Source organism: Entelurus aequoreus, linkage group LG11, assembly GCF_033978785.1.
Source record: "Entelurus aequoreus isolate RoL-2023_Sb linkage group LG11, RoL_Eaeq_v1.1, whole genome shotgun sequence".
In the NCBI taxonomy this organism is placed as follows: domain Eukaryota; kingdom Metazoa; phylum Chordata; class Actinopteri; order Syngnathiformes; family Syngnathidae; genus Entelurus; species Entelurus aequoreus.
The window spans coordinates 8,727,621-8,750,567 of record NC_084741.1 but is presented as its reverse complement, the minus strand read 5'-3'; the positions used below and the strand labels follow the sequence as shown (position 1 = coordinate 8,750,567).

The 22,947-nt window shown below is 39.0% G+C and overlaps 1 protein-coding gene across 5 annotated transcripts in view; it reads right to left on the bottom strand.

The window, feature by feature from the left end:
* Nucleotides 1–22,947, bottom strand: part of map7d1a (MAP7 domain containing 1a) — a 91,568-nt gene that overhangs the window by 28,848 nt on the left and 39,773 nt on the right. Inside the window, exons 3-10 of one of the 5 annotated variants that reach the window (XM_062062370.1) lie at nucleotides 13,957–14,025; nucleotides 13,610–13,630; nucleotides 11,352–11,515; nucleotides 6,334–6,433; nucleotides 4,390–4,494; nucleotides 1,156–1,278; nucleotides 953–1,089; nucleotides 754–884 (exon numbers count right to left, since the gene is read on the bottom strand). In XM_062062370.1, coding sequence (XP_061918354.1) covers nucleotides 754–884; nucleotides 953–1,089; nucleotides 1,156–1,278; nucleotides 4,390–4,494; nucleotides 6,334–6,433; nucleotides 11,352–11,515; nucleotides 13,610–13,630; nucleotides 13,957–14,025 — 850 coding nt within the window. The remainder of the gene's footprint in view (nucleotides 1–753; nucleotides 885–952; nucleotides 1,090–1,155; nucleotides 1,279–4,389; nucleotides 4,495–6,333; nucleotides 6,434–11,351; nucleotides 11,516–13,609; nucleotides 13,631–13,956; nucleotides 14,026–22,947) is intronic. The other 4 variants (XM_062062373.1, XM_062062371.1, XM_062062374.1 and 1 more) reach the window with 4 other exon arrangements.

Genomic DNA, 22,947 nt, shown 5'->3' with positions numbered 1-22,947 from the left:
CCAGGCCACTTGAAATAAAAGCATGCACCACTTCTTCAAAAAGGTTAAAAGATAAAAATGCTTTTACCTTTGCTAAAAGACGAAGATGATAAAAACACGATTTTAAAACGCCATTGACTTGTTCGTCAAATTTAAAATGGCTGTCTGTAGTGACGCCAAGGCTGGTGACTTTGGGTTGCACATCATTTTGCAATGGTCCCAAGTCAGTGAGGGCCGGACCAAAAACTGACATTTCCGTTTTTCCCTCATTCATTATTGAAAAATTCTGGGCTAACCAAGCCTTGACGTCACATAGACAGTTGAGAAGAGTTTTTAAGCCTTTTTTAAAAGCATCCACAGTCTGTGGTTCCCTCAGGTGGTCAGGGAGAGTGTTCCACAGACTGGGAGCGGCGGAGCAGAGAGCCCGGTCTCCCATAGTTCGGAGCTTTGTCCTTGGAGGTTGGAGGAGGTTAGCCTGTCCGTAGCGGAAGTGTATGTAAACCTTTGACCAACATTGTGTATATATATATATTTTATAGACTTTTTTTTTTTAAAAGATGTTTTAGGCAACCAGAAGGATCTTTTCTAACCTGTAATCTGTTTTGAAAATGTTACAATTACCGATTAATACATTGCGACATCGGTTTGAACGGAGAATCCATTCTGAATGGAATCGTCATATTGGGAATGGGATCAAATGGTTAGTTGGCCAAAGATGCAGAGTCCTACTCGACAGGTGTTTGTTCACCTGAGCTCTGATCTGTGTCTCATTACCTGAGCTCTGATCTGTGTCTCATGCTGGGAACAGACTGCCTCTTCTTGAGAAACTTCTCTTTTGTCAGCGCATTTTTCTCCTTTTCATTCTCCCGCTCCTTGTCTCTCTTCTCTTTTTTGGTCCTGTCCATCTGGTGCGACACAAGCTCAGACACGGTGAAGACCACGTAGTGACGAGAGGCCACTCGGTGCAACTTACGGGTGTGGAGCTGCGTCGGTGAGCGATATCGGGCGTGCTGGACGTCACCCTCCAGCGTTCAGAGCAGCGGTGATGGGGTTGGTGGGTGCACAGTGCCAGCGGGCTGGCGGAGGACGAGCGGGGGCACAGTGGAGACTCTGAGGAGGACCTTTCGTTACAAACTGCCAAAAGAGGTAATGTGCTTCTGGGCCACCACCACTCACGGCCGTCTTTTCCGTTGGGCAGCACGCTGGCGGCGCTGCGGCTGCGGGCCAGGAAAGACAAGGTGGGCGTCATCAGGCGGTCCACGATGCTGCTCTCCCAGCGGCTCAGTGTCACGTTGCGGGCTGCGAGTTGAAGGGAAAGAAAGAGAAAATAAACAACTGTGGCTCAAACGCATGTGGAAGCAAAGTAACAAAAACACACTAATGGTGTTTGTCACTTGAAATGGAAAAAGTCCGTCTAGACCAGGAGTGTCCCAACTTATTCCAAAGAGGGCCGCACACTAAACTGAAAGCAAGTGGGGGTCATTTTGATCATTTTCATTTTCAAAACCGTTAGAGCTCCCCTTAAATTTGGTGAATGTTGAAGGTCTCGGGGACCCAAAAGGGTCTCAGTCATTAGTTGTCATCAAATATTCTAGTTGGAAAAATGTTTCTTTGGGGAGAAAAAGGGCATAAAACAAAAAAAACCTTCATGGCAACAAAAAGATCTATAGATTAATTGATCTATAGATATTTAAGTGTTGAAAGTAAAAAAAAAAATAATAGTAATTCATATATACAGTATATATGAAAGTAAAAATAATACAAATACATTAAGTCATATATATATCTTATATATATATTTTATTTTATTTATTTATTTTTTTTACTTTCATCACTTAAATATTTTTAGATCTTTTCGTTGCCATGAAAGTTTTTTTTTGGTATTATAATAATAATAGTTTAATAATAGATTTTATTTGTAAAAAGCACTTCACATTGAGCAAACAACCTCAAAGTGCTACAGTGTATTAAAAAATAAAAATAAAAAGATAATAAAAATAATTAAAAATAAAAACTAGAAATAGCACACATATATCTAAAAAAAAAAAAAAAAAAAAGGCTTTTTTAAAAAGAAGGGTTTTTAAGCCTTTTTTAAAAGCATCCACAGTCTGTGGTGCCCTCAAGTGGTCAGGGAGAGCTCCCCGGTCTCCCACTGTTCATAGCTTTGTCCTCGGAGGTTGGAGGAGGTTAGTCCCCTAGGTTATGCCCCTTTTTTCCCCCAAAGAAAACCCTTTTTTTTAATCTCCCAAACATTTTTCCAACTAGAATATTTGATGTGAACTAATTGAAGCCTTAAACAGGTAAATAATTCATAACAGCATTGCTTTTGATTCTTTTTTTTTTTTTTGAACAATGACCGTTAAAAACAAAATCCGACTGAAGGTCTTAGGGATCCATAAAAGTGTTAAATATTTTATACATCAATATTTATTATTTTTACTTTCAACACCTTTAGATCTATTTGTTAATTTTAAGTTCTTATTATTTTTTGGAGCAATGAAAAAATAATAAAGCCTGCATGGCATCTTTGTGTTGTTAGTGTCAATATTGCAGCATTCTTTCATTACTTTACACTTGTTTGCTATTTAATTCCAATTATTATAATGTTTTGTGATACCGTATTTCCTTGAATAGCCGCAGGGGCGCTAATTAATTTAAAACCTCCTGTCACTCCTGCGTTTACCGGAAACCGGCGGGATGGCCGTGCATGTGGTAATTATTTTAAAACCTCTTCTCGTTTACCAAAAAGAATCCATAAAATTTAGGCGTGCGCTTTAAGTGTGATGTAAGCATACCATCATGAAAAGCACATTTAATAAAAAAAACGTTATTATGGTCTTACCTGTACTTATAAATGGAGTCCATTTGCAGCTCCTTCTGACCAAAAGCATCGATAACTTGTTTATAGAAGTCTTCCTTATTTTCTTTCTTCAGTTTTAAAAGTCTCTCTGTCTCGATGGAGATATTCCTTTAATTATTACCTCCTGCTTCCATTGAAAGTCCAGTTTAGAAAACTGTTTTATTTTAGATACCGGTATGTAATCCTCCATGTTAAAAGTTCAGGCAGAGAAAAAAAAAAAAAATCTCTTGCTGCGTGTTGTTACTTCTTCTGCAGTACCGGAAGTCGCAAGAAGGATCACTAGCGCCCTCTACCACCAGGAGGCGGGAGTCATTTAATGACTCCTACCGTATTTGACACACGCAGCTACGGTATATTAATAAAACATAGCTGCTTACTGTTCTCTTTAGCATACTGTACCGGTATTCAATAGCTTGGACCTTAAATCCTACTGAATAACTCTTTATCTTTGTTCCTTTGTGCGATTGTAAACTACTGAAAGCAGCTTCCTCCATTTTGAAAATGAGGACAGGTAAATCGTCACTCGTGACGTAACGAATTTGACCCGGTGGAAGTTCTAGACATATGCTAAATATTTTGCGAAACAAGTTTGACCCGGCGAAAATTATAGACATGCGATAATAAAATTAATATTTTGCGAAACGAATTTGATCCAGCTTCAATAATAAACCGGCGATAAGGCCAAGCATGCGTTAATTATTTTGAGAAACGAGTTTGACCCGGCAGTAATTCTAGACGTGCGAATACTATATTCCCTGCGCCAATTCAAGGAAATACGGTAGTCTTTTTTAAATCTGGGCCGTTGAAGATTTGGACAGCCCTGGTATAGACTGTGAGTCAGCACATTTTGGACAGTCCTGGTATAGACTGTGAGTCAGCACATTTTGGACAGCCCTGGTATAGACTGTGAGTCAGCACATTTTGGACAGCCCTGGTATAGACTGTGAGTCAGCACATTTTGGACAGTCCTGGTATAGACTGTGAGTCAGCACATTTTGGACAGTCCTGGTATAGACTGTGAGTCAGCACATTTTGGAGCGTGGCTTTGGACTTACTCTAAGGATCGCCATTTATTTTGATGAAAAAAACAACAACTTTCTGTGAAGTAAGCAGCACTGCGACAGGTCACATCTATTTTTACTCTTCTTCCCCCCTCGGAATACATGATCTACCTGCTCCAAAGTGCTGACTCACTCACTAACTTGACTTTCCTGAGGCTCTGACAGTTCTTCCAGGTGAACCTTGATAAGAAAAAGGATGTTTTCAACTGAAGCGTGAAGAACTCAAAAAATGTTGCAAAGAGCCAAAGCAAGGAAACAGCAGGAATGAAAGCTCCACGGGATATGAAGCCACCACGAGACAACAACAAATGAGCACAATACACAACTCAAAATGTGCACCAAGAACCAGGTCAAAGAAAAAAGGGCTCAGGAGCACGGTGGAAGGACAAGGAAACAACAACACTGATGGTTGAGGTGTTGGAGGGGTCATGGACACATCTTCAATTAAACGGAGGATGGGGGGTTGGTCATTCCAGTTTGGAGCCTTACTTCTGCCGGGGGAGTTCCAGAGCGTGGCGGAGGACTTGGAGAGTCGCTTGTTTATGACCGAGTCCACGTGTTTGGGCAGGTTGACGGTGGAAACACAGCCTCTGCCTGAGAAGCCAAGAGAGCGGCACACACGTTGACACACTTGGCAAGGGAAGCAAAGAACTGGTGAAGACGGGACTAAGCGGTCCTCTGCGTCCACCTTGAGGAACCCAACATGGCCGCTTCAAGGTTATTTACAGTCGTCGTTGAGCGAGCACGAAAGGGCGAGATTGATCGCGGTTAATTCCCCCGGCGTATGGCCCAGACAATTACGGGAGAGACGGACACGCAGGACTTAGAATGTCAATCGGGCCACTACATTGTGCATTGATTGATTGATTGAAACTTGTATTAGTAGATTGCACAGTACAGTACATATTCCGTACAATTGACCACTAAATGGTAACACCCCAATAAGTTTTTCAACTTGTTTAAGTCGGGGTCCACGTTAATCAACATTAAACTGCCTCAAGTTGTTGCTCAGATTAAATACAATGACAAAACTTTTCTTCTACATATAAAAAGTGCAACATTAAACACTTTCAAGTCAACTCAGCCTCAGATTAACACCAACACCCCCCCCCCCCACCCCCCACCCCCCAGCTTTTAACTCTGGTGACTTTCACTCAATCTTCATGTTTTTTGCCAGAAAGATCAGTTTATCCACATTGTCTGCAGAAAGAAGAAGTGGCTCAAAATCTAGTTTTTAATGCAATATGGTCTTAAATCTGCAGCTATAAAAACATTTGTTATTGCTTTAGCCCTGCCTGACTCGCCGAGGAGAGGCTGCTTGAATGCGGTGTTTGCACCACGCTCGTCTTTCTCGTCGTTGAAGCGATGTTCATTTGGGGGTGGTGCTGCTTCAAACGGGTTAGCGTGTTTGACGTGTTGCCAGAAGCATACCCTACCGCTGCTGAACAATGTCGGCAAACCGCTTTCGCTTTGTTGTCGTAGCCCGGTCGCTGTTAGCATGCCGTGTGTTGTGCCTCGGTGTGCATTGTGTGTTACACTACTTAATATGTCCGTGTGGAAACTCGTTCGGTACACCTCCGAACCGAACCAAAACCCCTGAAACCGAAACGGTTCAATACAAATACACGTACTGTTACACCCTTAGTATTTTAACATCAAAGTGTTTGATTGTGAGGCATTAAAAGCCACAAAATGCAACGGGTCCATCAGACCCACAAACGCTGGCTGACTAACAACAATATGCACGGAACATTTCTCTGCCAGTTTCTGCATCCCACAGGGATTCTTCTTTTGTGTTTCTGCACCTGCAGTTCCCACACAAGGTTGCAACATTGTTTGTCAACACTGTCTGCTCTCATTTTCTCGCACATTTGACCCTCTAATGTTCTGTGTACCTACACTCTGTCCTCCTCCTGTCTAGGCCTGCTGTGTGTGTGTGTGTGTGTGTGTGTGTGTGTGTGTGTGTGTGTGTGTGTGTGTGTGTGTGTGTGTGTGTGTGTGTGTGTGTGTGTGTGTGTGTGTGTGTGTGTGTGTGTGTGTGTGTGTGTGTGTGTGTGTGTGTGTGTGTGTGTGTGTGTGTGGTACACAGAACATCAATTTCCACACTTATATTAGCTGGACCCGGACATCTTATATGTAATATAAATGTGTAGGGGGGTGTATGGTGTGTGGTCATCAAATATGTATTCTGATATATGTTCTTCACAGAAAATGAGCCAAAGTCAGTGAGTCTCAGTTTGAAAAATTCATTAATTGTATCATTTTTCGTTTAATAAAAAATGAAAACGGGTCCCACAGACCCGAACACCACACAAGGTCGTAGCACTTCAACAACATTGGCTAAATGCATCTCTTACTTCCTCGTTAAAGGCTTCCACAAACCCATTACATCCTCCTCTACAAAGGCACAGGTTCTCCGTGTTGGATACTCACTTTCCTTCTGGTTCTGATTCCCAGCCCAGGACCATCTCTGCTGGCGGATTTCAGCCCACGTCTTCTTGGTTGAGCGGTGGATGGCGGCCTCGTAGCGTTCCTGGAAGGCACGGTCGCAAATTTTAACCAGCAGATGACTTGCGTACTGAAAAAAACCAACAATTTCCCCAGCTCCTAACACAGCGTTTACTCAGCTGCAGAGAGTGAGTGGTATTCATTGAAGGTACTGTAGAGCAGTGGTCCCCAACCTTTTTGTAACTGTCAATGCTTGAAAATTTGTCCCACGGACCAGGGGGGGGATTTTTTATTTATTTTTTTTTGTCATAAAAATATACAATCATGTGTGCTTACGGACTGTATCCCTGCAGACTGTATTGATCTATATGATACATAATGTAGGAACCAGAAATATTAATAATAGAAAGAAACAACACTTTTGTGCGAATTTTCGTGAATGGTGGGAGGGAGGTTTTTTTGTACTTACTGATTGTAAATGTATCTTGTGTTTTTTATGTTAATTTAATTTAAAAAATAATAATTTGTTTTAATTTATTTTATTTTTATTTTTATTCTTTTATTTTTATTTTATTCTTTTTATTCCAATCGATCCGCGGACTGTTTGGGGACCACTGCTGTAGAAGATTAACTCAAGAGGAGGCATTTATATGTAGTCATTTTTGTAATTTTCAATATTGTAATAGTGCTATAAGGAATGTATTAAAATATGTGTGTGTGTGTGTGTGTGTGTGTGTGTGTGTGTGTGTGTGTGTGTGTGTGTGTGTGTGTGTGTGTGTGTGTGTGTGTGTGTGTGTGTGTGGGGTGGGGGGGGGCGTGACGTGTCTGTGTTTACTAACAAGACATCATGGCGGAGCCGAAGCCAAGTTTCTTAACATGGAGATATTCCTACTACTTTTCTTTTGTCGAGCAAGAAGAAAAGAACATTTTAGTTAAATGTAAGTTGTGTCTTGGCTCAAAGATCCTATCTACTGCCCAAAACAGCAATTCAAATCTGCTGAAACAGCTACAAAAGCAACATGCTTTGACGAAGCTAGTAAACAGAGACACACTTCACCTCCACCTCCACCTAAGGATTTTAACGGAGGCACTGCTAGCCAGGACAACATTGATAGAGCCTTTGCAGCGTATGTGCTAGAAGACGTGCAGGCTATTTCTACAGTGGAGTCACCCGCTTTCAGGCAGCTAACTAGCATGATAGCGGGCGTCAAACAGCAAATGGCACGGAGAACATATTCCAAGTACCTGGACACAGTGGACAGTGAGTACATAAACATGGAAAGCAAGCTAAAGAAGAAACTCCAAACTCTGCCTCTGCTCATCATTCAGCACTAAAGGTACACACTCTGTCAATTCTCTTATATACTCTTTCATTCTAGACTTCTAGAGTGTTTGATTATCACATCACTCTAAATGTATAGACTATAAATAAAGAGGGATCCTAGTGGGAAAGGCCAATCTTTCCTTTTCTCTAAACTAAACTGGGGAAATGCGTAGAGTGTTCTGGGCTTCACTGAAGACATGATTTTATTTCACAATTCCTTGAGAGAAAAAAGGCCTGCCTAGGCGTGTGTATGTAGTGTGTGTCTTTGTGTATGTAGTGTGTGTCTTTGTGTATGTAGTGTGTGTGCTGTATAAAGTGACATGACATATAATCATGTCATGTGTGCCTTCCTTGGGTGAAGTCAGCTTTACAGCTATGTTGTTATTATGCGGTTTGTTACTTATGTATGTTATGTTGCAGCTAGTTCAAATACTTTTGTCAATTTGTTCTGGCCTGAAATAAATTGGCCATTTGTAACATATCTTTGTCTTTGTGTGTTGTATGTAGACCACATTGTTTGTGTGTTGTATGTAGACCACATTGTTTGTCTGTTGTATGTAGAGCACATTGTTTGTGTGTTGTATGTAGAGCACATTGTTTGTGTGTTGTATGTAGACCACATTGTTTGTGTGTTGTATGTAGACCACATTGTTTTTGTGTTGTATGTAGACCACATTGTTTGTGTGTTGTATGTAGAGCACATTGTTTGTGTGTTTTATGTAGACCACATTGTTTGTGTGTTGTATGTAGACCACATTGTTTGTGTGTTGTATGTAGACCACATTGTTTGTGTGTTGTATGTAGAGCACATTGTTTGTGTGTTGTATGTAGAGCACATTGTTTGTGTGTTGTATGTAGAGCACATTGTTTGTGTGTTGTATGTAGAGCACATTGTTTGTGTGTTGTATGTAGACCACATTGTTTGTGTGTTGTATGTAGACCACATTGTGTGTGTGTTGTATGTAGACCACATTGTGTGTGTGTTGTATGTAGACCACATTGTGTGTGTGTTGTATGTAGACCACATTGTTTGTGTGTTGTATGTAGAGCACATTGTTTGTGTGTTGTATGTAGAGCACATTGTTTGTGTGTTGTATGTAGACCACATTGTTTGTGTGTTGTATGTAGAGCACATTGTTTGTGTGTTGTATGTAGACCACATTGTTTGTGTGTTGTATGTAGAGCACATTGTTTGTGTGTTGTATGTAGAGCACATTGTTTGTGTGTTGTATGTAGACCACATTGTTTGTGTGTTGTATGTAGAGCACATTGTTTGTGTGTTGTATGTAGAGCACATTGTTTGTGTGTTGTATGTAGAGCACATTGTTTGTGTGTTGTATGTAGACCACATTGTTTGTGTGTTGTATGTAGAGCACATTGTTTGTGTGTTGTATGTAGAGCACATTGTTTGTGTGTTGTATGTAGACCACATTGTTTGTGTGTTGTATGTAGAGCACATTGTTTGTGTGTTGTATGTAGAGCACATTGTTTGTGTGTTGTATGTAGAGCACATTGTTTGTGTGTTGTATGTAGACCACATTGTTTGTGTGTTGTATGTAGAGCACATTGCTTAGCAGAGTTGAGTGATGCAAATGCATGTCAAGTTGATCAACACATTGTATTATTCTCCAGTGCAATAACAGGACTGAAATGAAGGCTAAAAGGGCATTAATGGGAGCCTTAAAAACAACAACATTACTTTTTGGTGTAAGTCACGGAGTTAGAAACTGAGTTACTTTCGAATTAAAGTAACTAGTAACTGTAACTAGTTACTGGTTTTCAGTAACTAACCCTTACTGCTAATAAATGCTTGGTATTGAATATTATTCTATATAATTCATATATTAATATGCCAGTATTGATATGTGCTATTATCATTAAATCAATTCTATAGAATCTCTTCTTTTGTCCTGCTAGGAAAAATGTTTTGAATATTAAGTGAGGTTGATCAAGTGGGCAACACACGATGGATTAAAGTTGTCTAAATGCAAAGCTACGAACATTGGGAGGACTGGGCTTTCTGCTCCGCCACCAGTCTGTGGAACGCTCTCCCTGACCACCTGAGGGCACCACAAACTGTAGATGCTTTTAAAAAAGGCTTAAAAACCCTTCTTTTAAAAAAAAAAAAGCCTTTTTTTTTTTAGATATATGCATACTAGTTTTAGCTATTTGGCTGTTCTAGTTTTTATTTATTTTTATTTTTTTTATTATCTTTTTATTTTATTTTTTTTAATACACTGTAGCACTTTGAGGTTGTTTACTCAATGTAAAGTGATTTTTACAAATAACATCTATTATTATTATTATTATTATTATTATTATTATTATTATTAAAGTTGTCTAAATGCATTTCTGTATAAAGTTAAAGTAGCAATGATTGTCACCCTTGATCACCCCCTGGGAGGTGAGGGGAGCAGAGAGCAGCAGCGGTGGCTGCGCCCGGGAATAATTTTTTGGTGATTTCACCCCCAATTCCAACCCTTGATGCTGAGTGCCAAGCAGGGAGTATATTTGAATAGAGCAGGGGTCACCAACCTTTTTGAAAGCAAGAGCTACTTCTTGGGTAGTGATTAATGCGAAGAGCTACCAGTTTGATAAACACTTAAATAAATTGCCAGAAATAGCCAATTTGCTCAATTTACCTTTAACTCTGTTATTATTAATAATTAATGATATTTACACTTAATTGAACGGTTTAAAAGAGGAGAAAACACGAAAAAAATGACAATTAAATTTTGAAACATAGTTTATCTTCAATTTCGACTCTTTAAAATTTAAAATTCAACCGGAAAAAAGAAGAGAAAAACTAGCTAATTTGAATCTTTTTGAAAAAATAAAAAAAATAATTTATGGAACATCATTAGTAATTTTTCCTGATTAAGATTAATTTTAGAATTTTGATGACATGTTTTAAATAGGTTAAAATCCAATCTGCACTTTGTTAGAATATATAACAAATTGGACCAAGCTATATTTCTAACAAAGACAAATCATTATTTCTTCTAGATTTTCCAGAACAAAAATATTAAAATAAATTCAAAAGACTTTGAAATAAGATTTAAATTTGATTCTACAGATTTTCTAGATTTGCCAGAATAATTGTTTTGAATTTTAATCATAGTAAGTTTGAAGAAATATTTCACAAATATTCTTCGTCGAAAAAACAGAAGCTAAAATTAAGAATTAAATTAAAATTTATTTATTATTCTTTACAATAAAAAAAATAAATTTACTTGAACATTGATTTAAATTGTCAGGAAAAAAGAGGAAGGAATTTAAAAGGTAAAAAGGTATATGTGTTTAAAAATCCTAAAATCATTTTTAAGGTTGTATTTTTTCTCTAAAATTGTCTTTCTGAAAGTTATAAGAAGCAAAGTAAAAAAATTAATGTATTTATTTAAACAAGTGAAGACCAAGTCTTTAAAATATTTTCTTGGATTTTCAAATTCTATTTGAGTTTTGTCTCTCTTAGAATTAAAAATGTCGAGCAAAGTGAGACCAGCTTGCTAGTAAATAAATACAATTTAAAAAATAGAGGCAGCTCACTGGTAAGTGCTGCTATTTGAGCTATTTTTAGAACAGGCCAGCGGGCTACTCATCTGGTCCTTACGGGCTACCTGGTGCCCGCGGGCACCGCGTTGGTGACCCCTGGACTAGATGTTCTAGTTGCGGTACATACTTTGTTCTTCTCAAGCTTCTGCTTCTGCCTCTCCTCCAAGGCGGCCCGGCGCTTCTCGGCCATGATGCGCTGCTCCTCCAGCCTCCTGCGCCGCTCCTCCAGCTGCTTCTCCCTCTGCTGCCGGGCCTTCTCCTCCTTCTCCACCCACTGACTCTTCTTTGCCGCTAGGACCACAGAGAAGGGAAGCCAGGTGAGATCCTCTTTGGAGAAAATACCCCCCTTTTTTTTTTTGAACTGCATAGAGACATGAAGTCTGTTTTAAAGCACCAGCGGGTCTCCCTGAACAATCCAGCGTAAGGCCGTTAGAAGTCAAGCCTCTCGGTTTGTCACATCTAAAAAAGGTTCTTTGGGTTTGCAAAACACATCGAAACATTTCCGACATAATCGCGTTAAGCTGTCACGTCGGTCTCAATAAAACTACTCTCACTTTGATATGGAAATCTTCTCCTGGACTGCTGAGCCGTTCAAAGGCAACCCAGTGGTTTTCTTTGCCGCTCCAAAGTCCAAAGAGAGTTAAGTCCGCTCTCAAACACGTAATGGAACCAAAGCAACTGGTTGAGGATGAATGCATCCTTCAATGGGAAACAGCTGTCTAACTTTTCTTTTCAAAATTATGCTTTTCAATGTTTTTTCCTGACAGTGATTAGTCTGAATTTATTGCTGAAATACAAACCCCAAAAGCAGTGAAGTTGTCACGTTGTGTAAATGGTAAATAAAAACAGAATACAACAAATCCTTTTCGACTTATATTCAATTGAATAGACTGCAAAGACAAGATATTTCATGTTGGAACTGGGAAACTTTTTTTGTTTTGCATCTGTAAGTGCAAGTTAAAACTCTACTATGCCAAGCCAAAGCCATTTATCAACAACACCCAGGGCCCAAGCTCATCTAAGATGGACTGATGCGAAGTGTAAAAGTGTTCTGTGGTCTGATGAGTCCACATTTCCAAATGTTTTTGGAAACTGTGGATGTCGTGTCCTCCGGACCAAAGAGGAAAAGAACCATCCGGATTGTTCTAGGTGCAAAGTGTAAAAGGCAGCATGTGTGATGGTATGGGGGTGTATTAGTGGCCAAGACATGGGTAACTTACACATCTGTGAAGGCACCATTAATGCTGAAAGGTACATACAGCTTTTGGAGCAACATATGTTGCCATCCAAGCAACGTTACCATGGACGCCCCTGCTTATTTCAGCAAGACAATGCCAAGCCACGTGTTACATGAACGTGGCTTCATAGTAAAAGAGTGCGGGTACTAGACTGGCCTGCCTGTAGTCCAGACCTGTCTCCCATTGAAAATGTGTGAAGCCTAAAATAGCAGAAGGGAGACCCCCGGACTGTTGAACAACTTAAGCTGTACATCAAGCAAGAATGGGAAAGAATTCCACTTCAAAAATGTGTCTCCTCACTTCCCAAACCTTTACTGAGTGTTGTTAAAAGGAAAGGCCATGTAACACAGTGGTGAACATGCCCCTGTGACAACTTTTCTGCAATAAGTTGCTGCCATTAATGATTATTTGCAAATAAGTTGCAACATTAAGTATGTTGTCTTTGCAGTCTATTCAATTGAATATAAGTTGAAAAGGATGCACAAATCATTGTATTCTGTTTTTATTTACACAACGTGATAACTTCACTGCTTTTGTACTAGTCCTAAACAGCAGACTGTAAGTGTCCAACATGAAGTATTGATGCCAGACAGACTAGTGAAGTACTTTCTATGCCCGTTTCTTATGTTGACTGGGTAAGATAAGTCTGCCTTTAAGCTGATATCGTAAACACAAGCTTCTTTCATGCAAGTCTTGACCGAGGGTATTAGAAGTGTCCCATCTGGCGCACCATGTCTGCTCAATGACATTGATCCACGTGGCGTTCTCTCCACGACAACACAACTGCATTTCACCACCAAGCACAGAATCCTAATGATCCTAGCGATGTGGGGAGAGTGTAAACATGTTCAAATTAAGGAGAGACGTCTCAAAGTTTTAAATACTGTAAAAATGCTATGATTTTAAGATGAGATCCATTTTCTTTCTTCGTTTCCTAGAGTTCCTTTCTAAAGTGTTGGTGTGTTGCCCAGCAAGCCTCCGTGTTATCTACAGAACTGAGTTACGTGGATCCAAATGAACAGGATGACCAAGGACGACTGTGGACCACTACCACCACCAGCACCAGCACCAGCACCATCACCAGCACCAGCACCAGCACCAGCACCACCAGCACCACGTACACATGAACACAAGGTGAGTGGCTTACCTTGTAGCTTGCTGAGCTCTTCTGCAGTGGGTGCAGGGGGAGGCGAGAGAGAAGACAAGCAAGTGTCAATCATGCAAAGCAGTGCAGTGGGATGTTGCAGCGTGTACAACAAAACAAACAAAAGGAGCAAACATAGGCTGATCTTTTGGGGACATCTTGAACATTTTTAAGGGCACAAAATTAGAACACATGCAAAAAAAGCACCAAATAATGTGAGCATGCCTGCAGACATTGAATACTAATGTGTATCATTTCAAGTGCTGTGTGTGTTTGCTAGAGGCGGCACCACTGCAAACCTCTCCCACTTATCTCTGCTGCTGGACTTCAACACTCCTGTTTCCACTCACCCACATATTTGGCTTTCTCCTCTCTGCGCTCCTTAGCCAGCTGCTGCCTCTCCTCTGACTTGACCGTGTCTGCCAGGACAAGCACAGGACAACAACTATCTTAATGAAGTACTGCTATTTAGCCGTGTAACGGTACGTGTATTTGTATCGAACACTTTCGGTACGGGGGTGTCGGTTCGGTTCGGAGGTGTACCGAACGAGTTTCCACACGGACATATTAAGTAGCGTAACGCACGTTGTGTAAACAATGCACACCGAGGCACAACACACGGCATGCTAGCAGCTAACGGGCTAAGATAGACTGACCATACGTCCTCTTTTCACCGGACATGTCCTCTTTTGCGGAGCTGTCAGGGCGGAGTTTCTTAAATGCCTCAAATGTCCGGCAATTTGAGTTAGGGTTGCGTGTATTTTCAATGTACGTCCAGGGTTAAGAAGGGGTTAAAAACAAAACAAACAGCAGCATTGGTGAGGGAGGGGCAGAGAGAGAGAGAGAGAGAGAGAGTTATGATAAACGTGCATCTGCTTTTTATCCATAGATTTATCACATTTAATTTGTTATTATCTATAGCAGGGGTGTCAAAAGTGTGCCCACATTTGCGGCCCACAGCTAATGTTTTAAAGGCCCACGGCACATTCTAGAAATACTATTCAAATAAACAAAAACATAACAAAAGTGAAATAAAAAAGGTGAAATGTAATTTAGAAAAAGTTGCAATGTTGACTAATAAAACAAAGCTGGTTTTTCTTTCAAACTGTCATTGCTCAAAACATAATATTGAATCAAAATCAATGTTATTATGAATTATTGACCTATCCAAGGTTCCCATTACTTCACATCAAATATTACACTAAGAAAAATATTTTTGGTGGAAGATTTTGCAAATTTGGTAAATAAATAACCCAAAAATGTACACTACCGTTCAAAAGTTTGGGGTCACCCAAACAATTTAGTGGAATAGCCTTCATTTCTAAGAACAAGAATAGACTGTCGAGTTTCGGATGAAAGTTGTCTTTTTCTGGCCATTTTGAGCGTTTAATTGACCCCACAAATGTGATGCTCCAGAAAGTCAATCTGCTCAAAGGAAGGTCAGTTTTGTAGCTTCTGTAACGAGCTAAAGTGTTTTCAGATGTGTGAACATGATTGCACAATCATCAATTAGCCTTCTGAGCCACTGAGCAAACACATTGTACCATTAGAACACTGGAGTAGGGATGTCCAATAATGGCTTTTTGCCGATATCCGATATTCCGATATTGTCATACTCTTTAATTACCGATACCGATATCAACCGATACCGATATCAACCGATATATACAGTCGTGAAATTAACACATTATTATGCCTAATTTGGACAACCAGGTATGGTGAAGATAAGGTACTTTAAAAAAATAATAATAAAATAAGATAACTAAATTAAAAACATTTTCTTGACTAAAAAAGAAAGTAAAACAATATAAAAACAGTTACATAGAAACTAGTAATTAATGAAAATGAGTAAAATGAAGTGTTAAAGGTTAGTACTATTAGTGGAGCAGCAGCACGCACAATCATGTGTGCTTACGGACTGTATCCCTTGCAGACTGTATTGATATATATTGATATATAATGTAGGAAGCAGAATATTAATAACAGAAAGAAACAACCCTTTTGTGTGAATGAGTGTAAATGGTTGAGGGAGGTTTTTTGGGTTGGTGCACTAATTGTAAGTGTATCTTGTGTTTTTTATGTTGATTTAATTTTTAAAAAATTAAAAAAAATAAAAACGATACAGATAATTTTAAAAAACGATACCGATAATTTCCGATATTACATTTTAACGCATTTATCGGCCGATATTATCGGAGTGATAGTTGCTGGAAATGGGCCTCTATACACCTATGTAGATATTGCACCAAAAAGCAGACATTTGCAGCTAGAATAGTCATTTAGCACATTAGCAATGTATAGAGTGTATTTCTTTCAAGTTAAGACTAGTTTAAAGTTATCTTCATTGAAAAGTACAGTGCTTTTCCTTCAAAAATAAGGACATTTCCATGTCACCCCAAACTTTTGAACGGTAGTGTACATTTTGTTGTTTTCTTACTGTACCGAAAATGAACTGAACCGTGACCTCTAAACCGAGGTACGTACCGAACCGACATTTTTGGTGTACCGTTACCCCCCTACTGGTATGGTGTAAAGCAGTGTTGTTCAACCTTTTTTTTGCCAAGGCACATTTTTTTGCATTGAAAAAATGCGTAGGCACACCACCAGCAGAAATCATTAAAAAAAGTGAAACTCGGTTGACAATAAAAAGTTGTTGTCGCAATTGTTGGATATGACTTTAAAGCATGCATCACTATAGCTCTTGTCTCAAAGTAGGTGTACTGTCACCACCTGTCACATCACACCCTGACTTATTTGGACTTTTTTGCTGTTTTCCTGTGTGTAGTGTTTTAGTTCTGGTTGCTATCAGCATACTTCAGTCATCAACAATTATATCATCTGAGAAATGGACATTGAAACATTTCTTTCTTTCTTTCTTTCTTTCTTTCTTTCTTTCTTTCTTTCTTTCTTTCTTTCTTTCTTTCATGTTTATTTCGAATATGTAGACAAAACAAAAACAAACACATTTTGCAAAAAACAACAAAAAAGCCATTCAAGAATGAATAACAAAAACAATAATAATAATAATAATAGAATAATAAAAAGAAACAAGAAATGAAAATAAACATTAATGTCTCACTTCATAGGATATGTACAGCGAGCAGTGAACATAGTGAGCTCAGAAAGCAGAAGAACAAGTATATACATTTGATTATTTACAATCCGGGGAGGTGGGATGTGGTGGGGGGAGGGTGTTAGTTTAGGGTTGTAGTTGACTGGAGGTGTTCTTTTAGTGAGGTTTTGAAGGAGGATAGAGATGCCCTTTCTTTTATACCTGTTGGGAGTGCATTCCACATTGATGTGGCATAGAAGGAGAATGAGTTAAGACCTTTGTTAGATGGGAATCTGGGTTTGACATGGATAAAGAATAGAGTTGCTAAATTAGGAACATTTTTTTAGTTTTTTGCATGCATACATTTTCAATGGTAGTAATGTTAGTACCATACCATACCAACTTTATTTATAAAGCCATTTAAAAACAAGCACAGTTGAAGAACAAAGGGCTGTACATCACAAAGAAGTAGAGGCAAAGGACAGACTAAAAAATAACATTTAAAACAGAAGTAAATACAAATGATCCTAAGAACAATTTTTTAGAAAAAAATCAGTTAAAAACATTTAAAAAAGTTAAAAACAGTTTAAAGTCTCATGCTGGGTTAAAAGTCAGTGAATAAAAATGTGTTTTAAGAAGGTTCTTAAAAGTAGCCAAAGAAGGGGCCTGACTCACATGGAGAGGGAGATGCTTCCAGAGTTTGGGGCCCGCAACAGAGAAGGCTCTGTAAATTATGTACCCTATTTTTCGGACTATAAGTCGCAGTTTTTTTTCATAGTTTGGCCGGGGGTGCGACTTATACTCAGGAGCGACTTATGTGTGAAATTATTAACACATTACTGTAAAATATCAAATAATATTCACGTAAGAGACTAGTCCAGGGGTCGGCAACCGCATGTTGCTCTTTAGCGCCGCCCTAGTGGCTCTCTGGAGCTTTTTTAAAAATGTATGAAAAATGGAAAAACATGAGGAAACATTTTTTTGTTTGTTTTAATATGGTTTCAGTAGGAGGACAAACATGACGCTAATTGTTATAAAGCACACTGTTTATATTAAACATGCTTCACTGATTTGAGTATTTGGCGAGCGCCATTTTAACGGTCCTTGAACTCTCACCGTAGTTTGTTAACAAGTATAACTTTCTCCGACTTTCTAGGACGTGTTTTATGCCACTTCTTTTTCTGTCTCATTTTGTCCAACACACTTTTAACGTTGTGCATGAAGGCACAAAGGTGAGTTTTGTTGATGTTATTGACTTGTGTGGAGTGCTAATCAGACATATTTGGTCACTGCATGACTGCAAGCTAATCGATGCTAACATGCTATTTAGGCTAGCTATATGTACATATTGCAACATTTTGCCTCATTTGTAGCTATATTTGAGCTCATTTAGTTTCCTTTAAGTCATCTTAATTCAATGTATATCTCATGACACACTATCTGTATGTAATATGGCTTTTAATTGTTTGCGGCTCCAGACAGATTTGTTTTTGTATTTTTGGTCCAATATGGCTCTTTCAACATTTTGGGTTGCCGACCCCTGGACTAGACGTATAAGATTTCATGGGATTTAGCGATTAGGAGTGACAGATTGTTTGGTAAACGTATAGCATGTTCTATATGTTATAGTTATTTGAATGACTCTTACCATAATATGTTACGTTAACATAGCAGTTGCTTATTTATGCCTCATATAACGTACACTTATTCAGCCTGTTGTTCACTATTCTTTAGACATTTTAAATTGCCTTTCAAATGTCTATTCTTGCTGTTGGCTTTTATCTAATAAATTTCCCCCCAAAATGCGACTTATATATGTTTTTTTCCTTCTTTATTATGCATTTTCGGCCGGAGCAAATGATACTCCAAAAAACACGCTACTTAAAAAACCAATTGTGTGCTACATTACATGAGACATGCAGGTGTCAAAAAGCCAGCCAAAAGAGGTTGGTAGATGACAACACATCTAAAGGTCAAATGTAGTGTAGAAATGCAGACAATTGCAGGAAATGTAGTCTTGATTTTTAAAAATGTATCAAAATGTTCCTCTTCTTCCCAATGTTCCTCTTTTTTTCCTGCAAGGGTGCTCACATCCCTGTAATGTACTTTTACTCTATCAGATGACAACATAAAACAATATAAAACTATACACAAGCCAGCAGCATTCACGTGCAACTTAGTGCTTTATTAGAATACCCGAGGCTGTTTCTCCCTTAGTGGGATTACCCCCGCCTATATCTCAGTCAGTTGTGGCCAGATGCTTCGCATCAACAACATCTGCACCCTCCATCTACCAGGGGGAGGTGTGAACTGTAAGCAATATGCCACACAGCCGTCCTGAGAAAAGAAAAGAAAAAATACCCCTGACCCACTTTGATATTTATAGGACTGTGGAAAGCTGCACGTGCGCCGTCTTGTTCCGAGTGACATCATGACCTCACGTGCACACAACGATCTGGAGGTCTCACTTTGGTATTGTCATAGTTTTGTTGGAGCACATCTCCGGTAGGAAGTGGGAAGACATTGTGCGTTGTTTTGTGGTATTTAATTGGACCAAAAGAGTCTTAATTCTTGCACTGCAAAAACTGAAATCTAAGTAAGATGAAATATGTCAAATAAGGGTGATATTTGCTTATTTTCTGTCTAATATTATAATTCTTCTCACTAAGCAGATTTTATGTTTGAGTGTTTTACTTGTTTTAAGGGTTTTGGTCCTAAATGATGTCAGTAAGATATTACAGCTTGTTGCTGAGATGTTATGAGCTATATTGAGTAAAACATGCTTGAAACTAGAATATCAAGTGTTGTGTCATCAACACTCACAAGTACAGTAATTTCCGGACTATAAGCCGCACCAGCTAAATTTAGGGGAAAATACAGATTGCTCCATATATAAGCCGCACCCGACTATAAGCCGCAGGGTTTTGATGTGTAATTAGCGTAGTATATAGTGTAATTAGCGTAGTATATAGTGTAATTAGCGTAGTATATAGTGTAATTAGCGTAGTATATAGTGTAATTAGCATAGTATATAGTGTAATTAGCGTAGTATATAGGGGTTCCTGCTACCACGGAGGGGATTGTCGGGACAGAGATGACTGTTTGGGAACGCAAAGCGTCCCATTTATTAACTATAAATCTTTCAATCAAACTTTCACATCTTTGACATGGCGAACAGCATTCGTGCAGAGTACAAATAATACAACGCTGCAAAGTAATACAAAGTGCTCGCCTGTACGTTATCAAAATAACCAGCCTACCGGTATATGAAAAGTCAGTCTTTAATCATTGTGTCATCGTCTTCCTCCTGCGTATTAAAACCACCCAAATCCTCTTCGTCGGTGTCGGAGAAGAACAGGCCGTAAATAAGCCGCACCCTTGTATAAGCCGCAGGGACCAGAACGAGGGGGAAAAGTAGCGGCTTATAGTCCAGAAATTACGGTATAAAAACTACTTTTTTAAAGTACCATATTTTCCGGAGTATAAGTCGCTCCGGAGTATAAGTCGCACCGGCCGAAAATGCATAGTAAAGAAGGAAAAAAACATATATAAGTCGCACTGGAGTGTAAGTCGCATTTTTGGGGGAAATTGATTTGATAAAAGCCAACAGCAAGAATAGACATTTGAAAGGCAATTTAAAATGTCTAAAGAATAGTGAACAACAGGCTGAATAAGTGTACGTTATATGAGGCATAAATAACCAACATATTATGGTAAGAGTCATTCAAATAACTATAACATATAGAACATGCTATATGTTTACTGTCACTCCTAATCGCTAAATCCCATGAAATCTTATACGTCTAGTCTCTTACATGAATGAAATCAATAATATTATTTGATATTTTACGCTAATGTGTTAATCATTTCACACATAAGTCGCTCCTGAGTATAAGTCGCACCCCCGGCCAAACTATGAAAAAAATCTGCGACTTATAGTCCGAAAAATACGGTAATAATTTCTTACTTCTAGCATGAAAAAAAAAAAAATCATGATTTTGACACAAATGTGTCTCATAATTAAAACAGATGACAGCCAAATGGACTTTTATTTATTTAAACATTTAACATGTGACATTTCAAACAATTTTGAACAGAAATAGTTCATGCACATTCAGATAAATTCTTCAAAATTACAATAAAAAAAAATTATATATGTACTGTATATATGCGCACTAATTGACTGAAAGAGCACGCACTTGGCGCGATGATGTCATGTTATCCATGGAAAAATGCATTTTTAGAGCATATGATTAGCCTGAGCGGCTAGGAGACCCCGAGAGTAACAAGCACTTGCCTTGTTGTCTTTCCATTAAGAACAATAAACTAGTTTTTAGTATAAGTTTGCTGGTTTCAAGAAATGTAATGCCGAGTGCATATCATTATGTCAAGATAATGGCACTAGCATTTACTTCATTTAAGAATATTTTTCAACATATTGAGCAAAAAGGTCTCTTCTTTTTTTTTACCAAGAAAAGTGCACTTGTTATTAGTGAGAATATACTTATTTTAAAGGCCTACTGAAATGATTTTTTTTAATTTAAACGGGAATAGCAGATCCATTCTATGTGTCATACTTGATCATTTCGCGATATTGACATATTTTTGCTGAAAGGATTTAGTAGAGAACAACGACGATAAAGTTCGCAACTTTTGGTCGCTGATAAAAAAAAAGCCTTGCCTATACCGGAAGTAGCGTGACGTCACAGGAGCTAGTATTCCTCACAATTCCCCGTTGTTTACAATGGAGCGAGAGAGATTCGGACCGAGAAAGCGACGATTACCCCATTAATTTGAGCGAGGATGAAAGATTCGTGGATGAGGAACGTTAGAGTGAAGAACGAGAGGCAGTGCAGGGTGTATCTTTTTTTGCTCTGACCGTAACTTAGGTACAAGCTGGCTCATTGGATTCCACACTCTCTCCTTTTTCTATTGTGCATCACGGATTTGTATTTTAAACCACCTGGGATACTATATCCTCTTGAAAATGAGAGTCGAGAACGCGAAATGGACCTTCACAGTGACTTTAATCTCCACGACAATACATCAGCGAAGCTCTTTAGCTACTGAGCTAACGTGATAGCATCTGGCTCCAATGCAGATAGAAACAAAATAAATAAACCCCTGACTGGAAGGATAGACAGAAGATCAACAATACTATTAAACCATGGACATGTAAATACACGGTTAATAATTCTCAGCCTGGCAAAGCTTAACAATGCTGTTGCTAACGATGCTGAAGCTAACTTAGCAACTTAGCAACCGGACCTCACAGAGCTATGATAAAACATTAGCGCTCCACCTACGCCAGCCAGCCCTCATCTGCTCATCAACACCCGTGCTCACCTGCGTTCCAGCGATCGACGGCGCGACGAAGGACTTCACCCGATCACAGATGCGGTGGCGGCTAGCATCGGCTAGTGCGTCTGCTATCCAAGTAAGTACTCCTTGTTGTGTTGCTGCAGCCAGCCGCTAATACACCGATCCCACCTACAACTTTCTTCTTTGCAGTCTCCATTGTTCATTAAACAAATTACAAAAGATTCACCAACACAGATGTCCAGAATACTGTGGAATTGTTCGATGAAAACAGAGCAGTTTGTATGGTGACACATTGGGTACGAATACTTCCGTTGCCGTCGTGACGTCACGCGCATACGTCATCATACATACGTCATCATACATACGTCATCATACATACGTCATCATACATAGACGTTTCCAACCGGAAGTTTAGCGGGAAATGTAAAATGTCACTTTATAAGTTAACCCGGCCGTATTGGCATGTGTTGCAATGTTAAGATGTCATCATTGATATATAAACTATCAGACTGCGTGGTCGCTAGTAGTGGCTTTCAGTAGGCCTTTAAGGTATTTTTGGGTTCATTGAGGTTAGCTAATTTGACTTGTTTTGGAAAGTGTTGACAAGCCAAATGTTCTTGTTCTATTGGCAGATAATTTTGCTTAGTTCAAATAAAATACCCCTCATTTTTGTATTTTTTTTTTGTTCTTGTTTTTGAACACTGACTTTTTGCAGTGTGAGAATACAATGAGAGGTTATCTGAATAGAATAATAACTTTCCCTCAGCAAGAAATGGGAGCACAACAACAATGTCTTCCTGCTAATAGGCTGACTATTCATTGTGCCTAATGAAGAGGGCTGCAGTGCTCCCCCTTCCAACTCCTCAGGAGACTGCACAATTAACCGGGACAAGGAGGTCATTTTAGGATGCATCGGGAGAATTCCACTAGTTTATTTCTCCAAAACGGACGAGAAAGCACCTCGAGC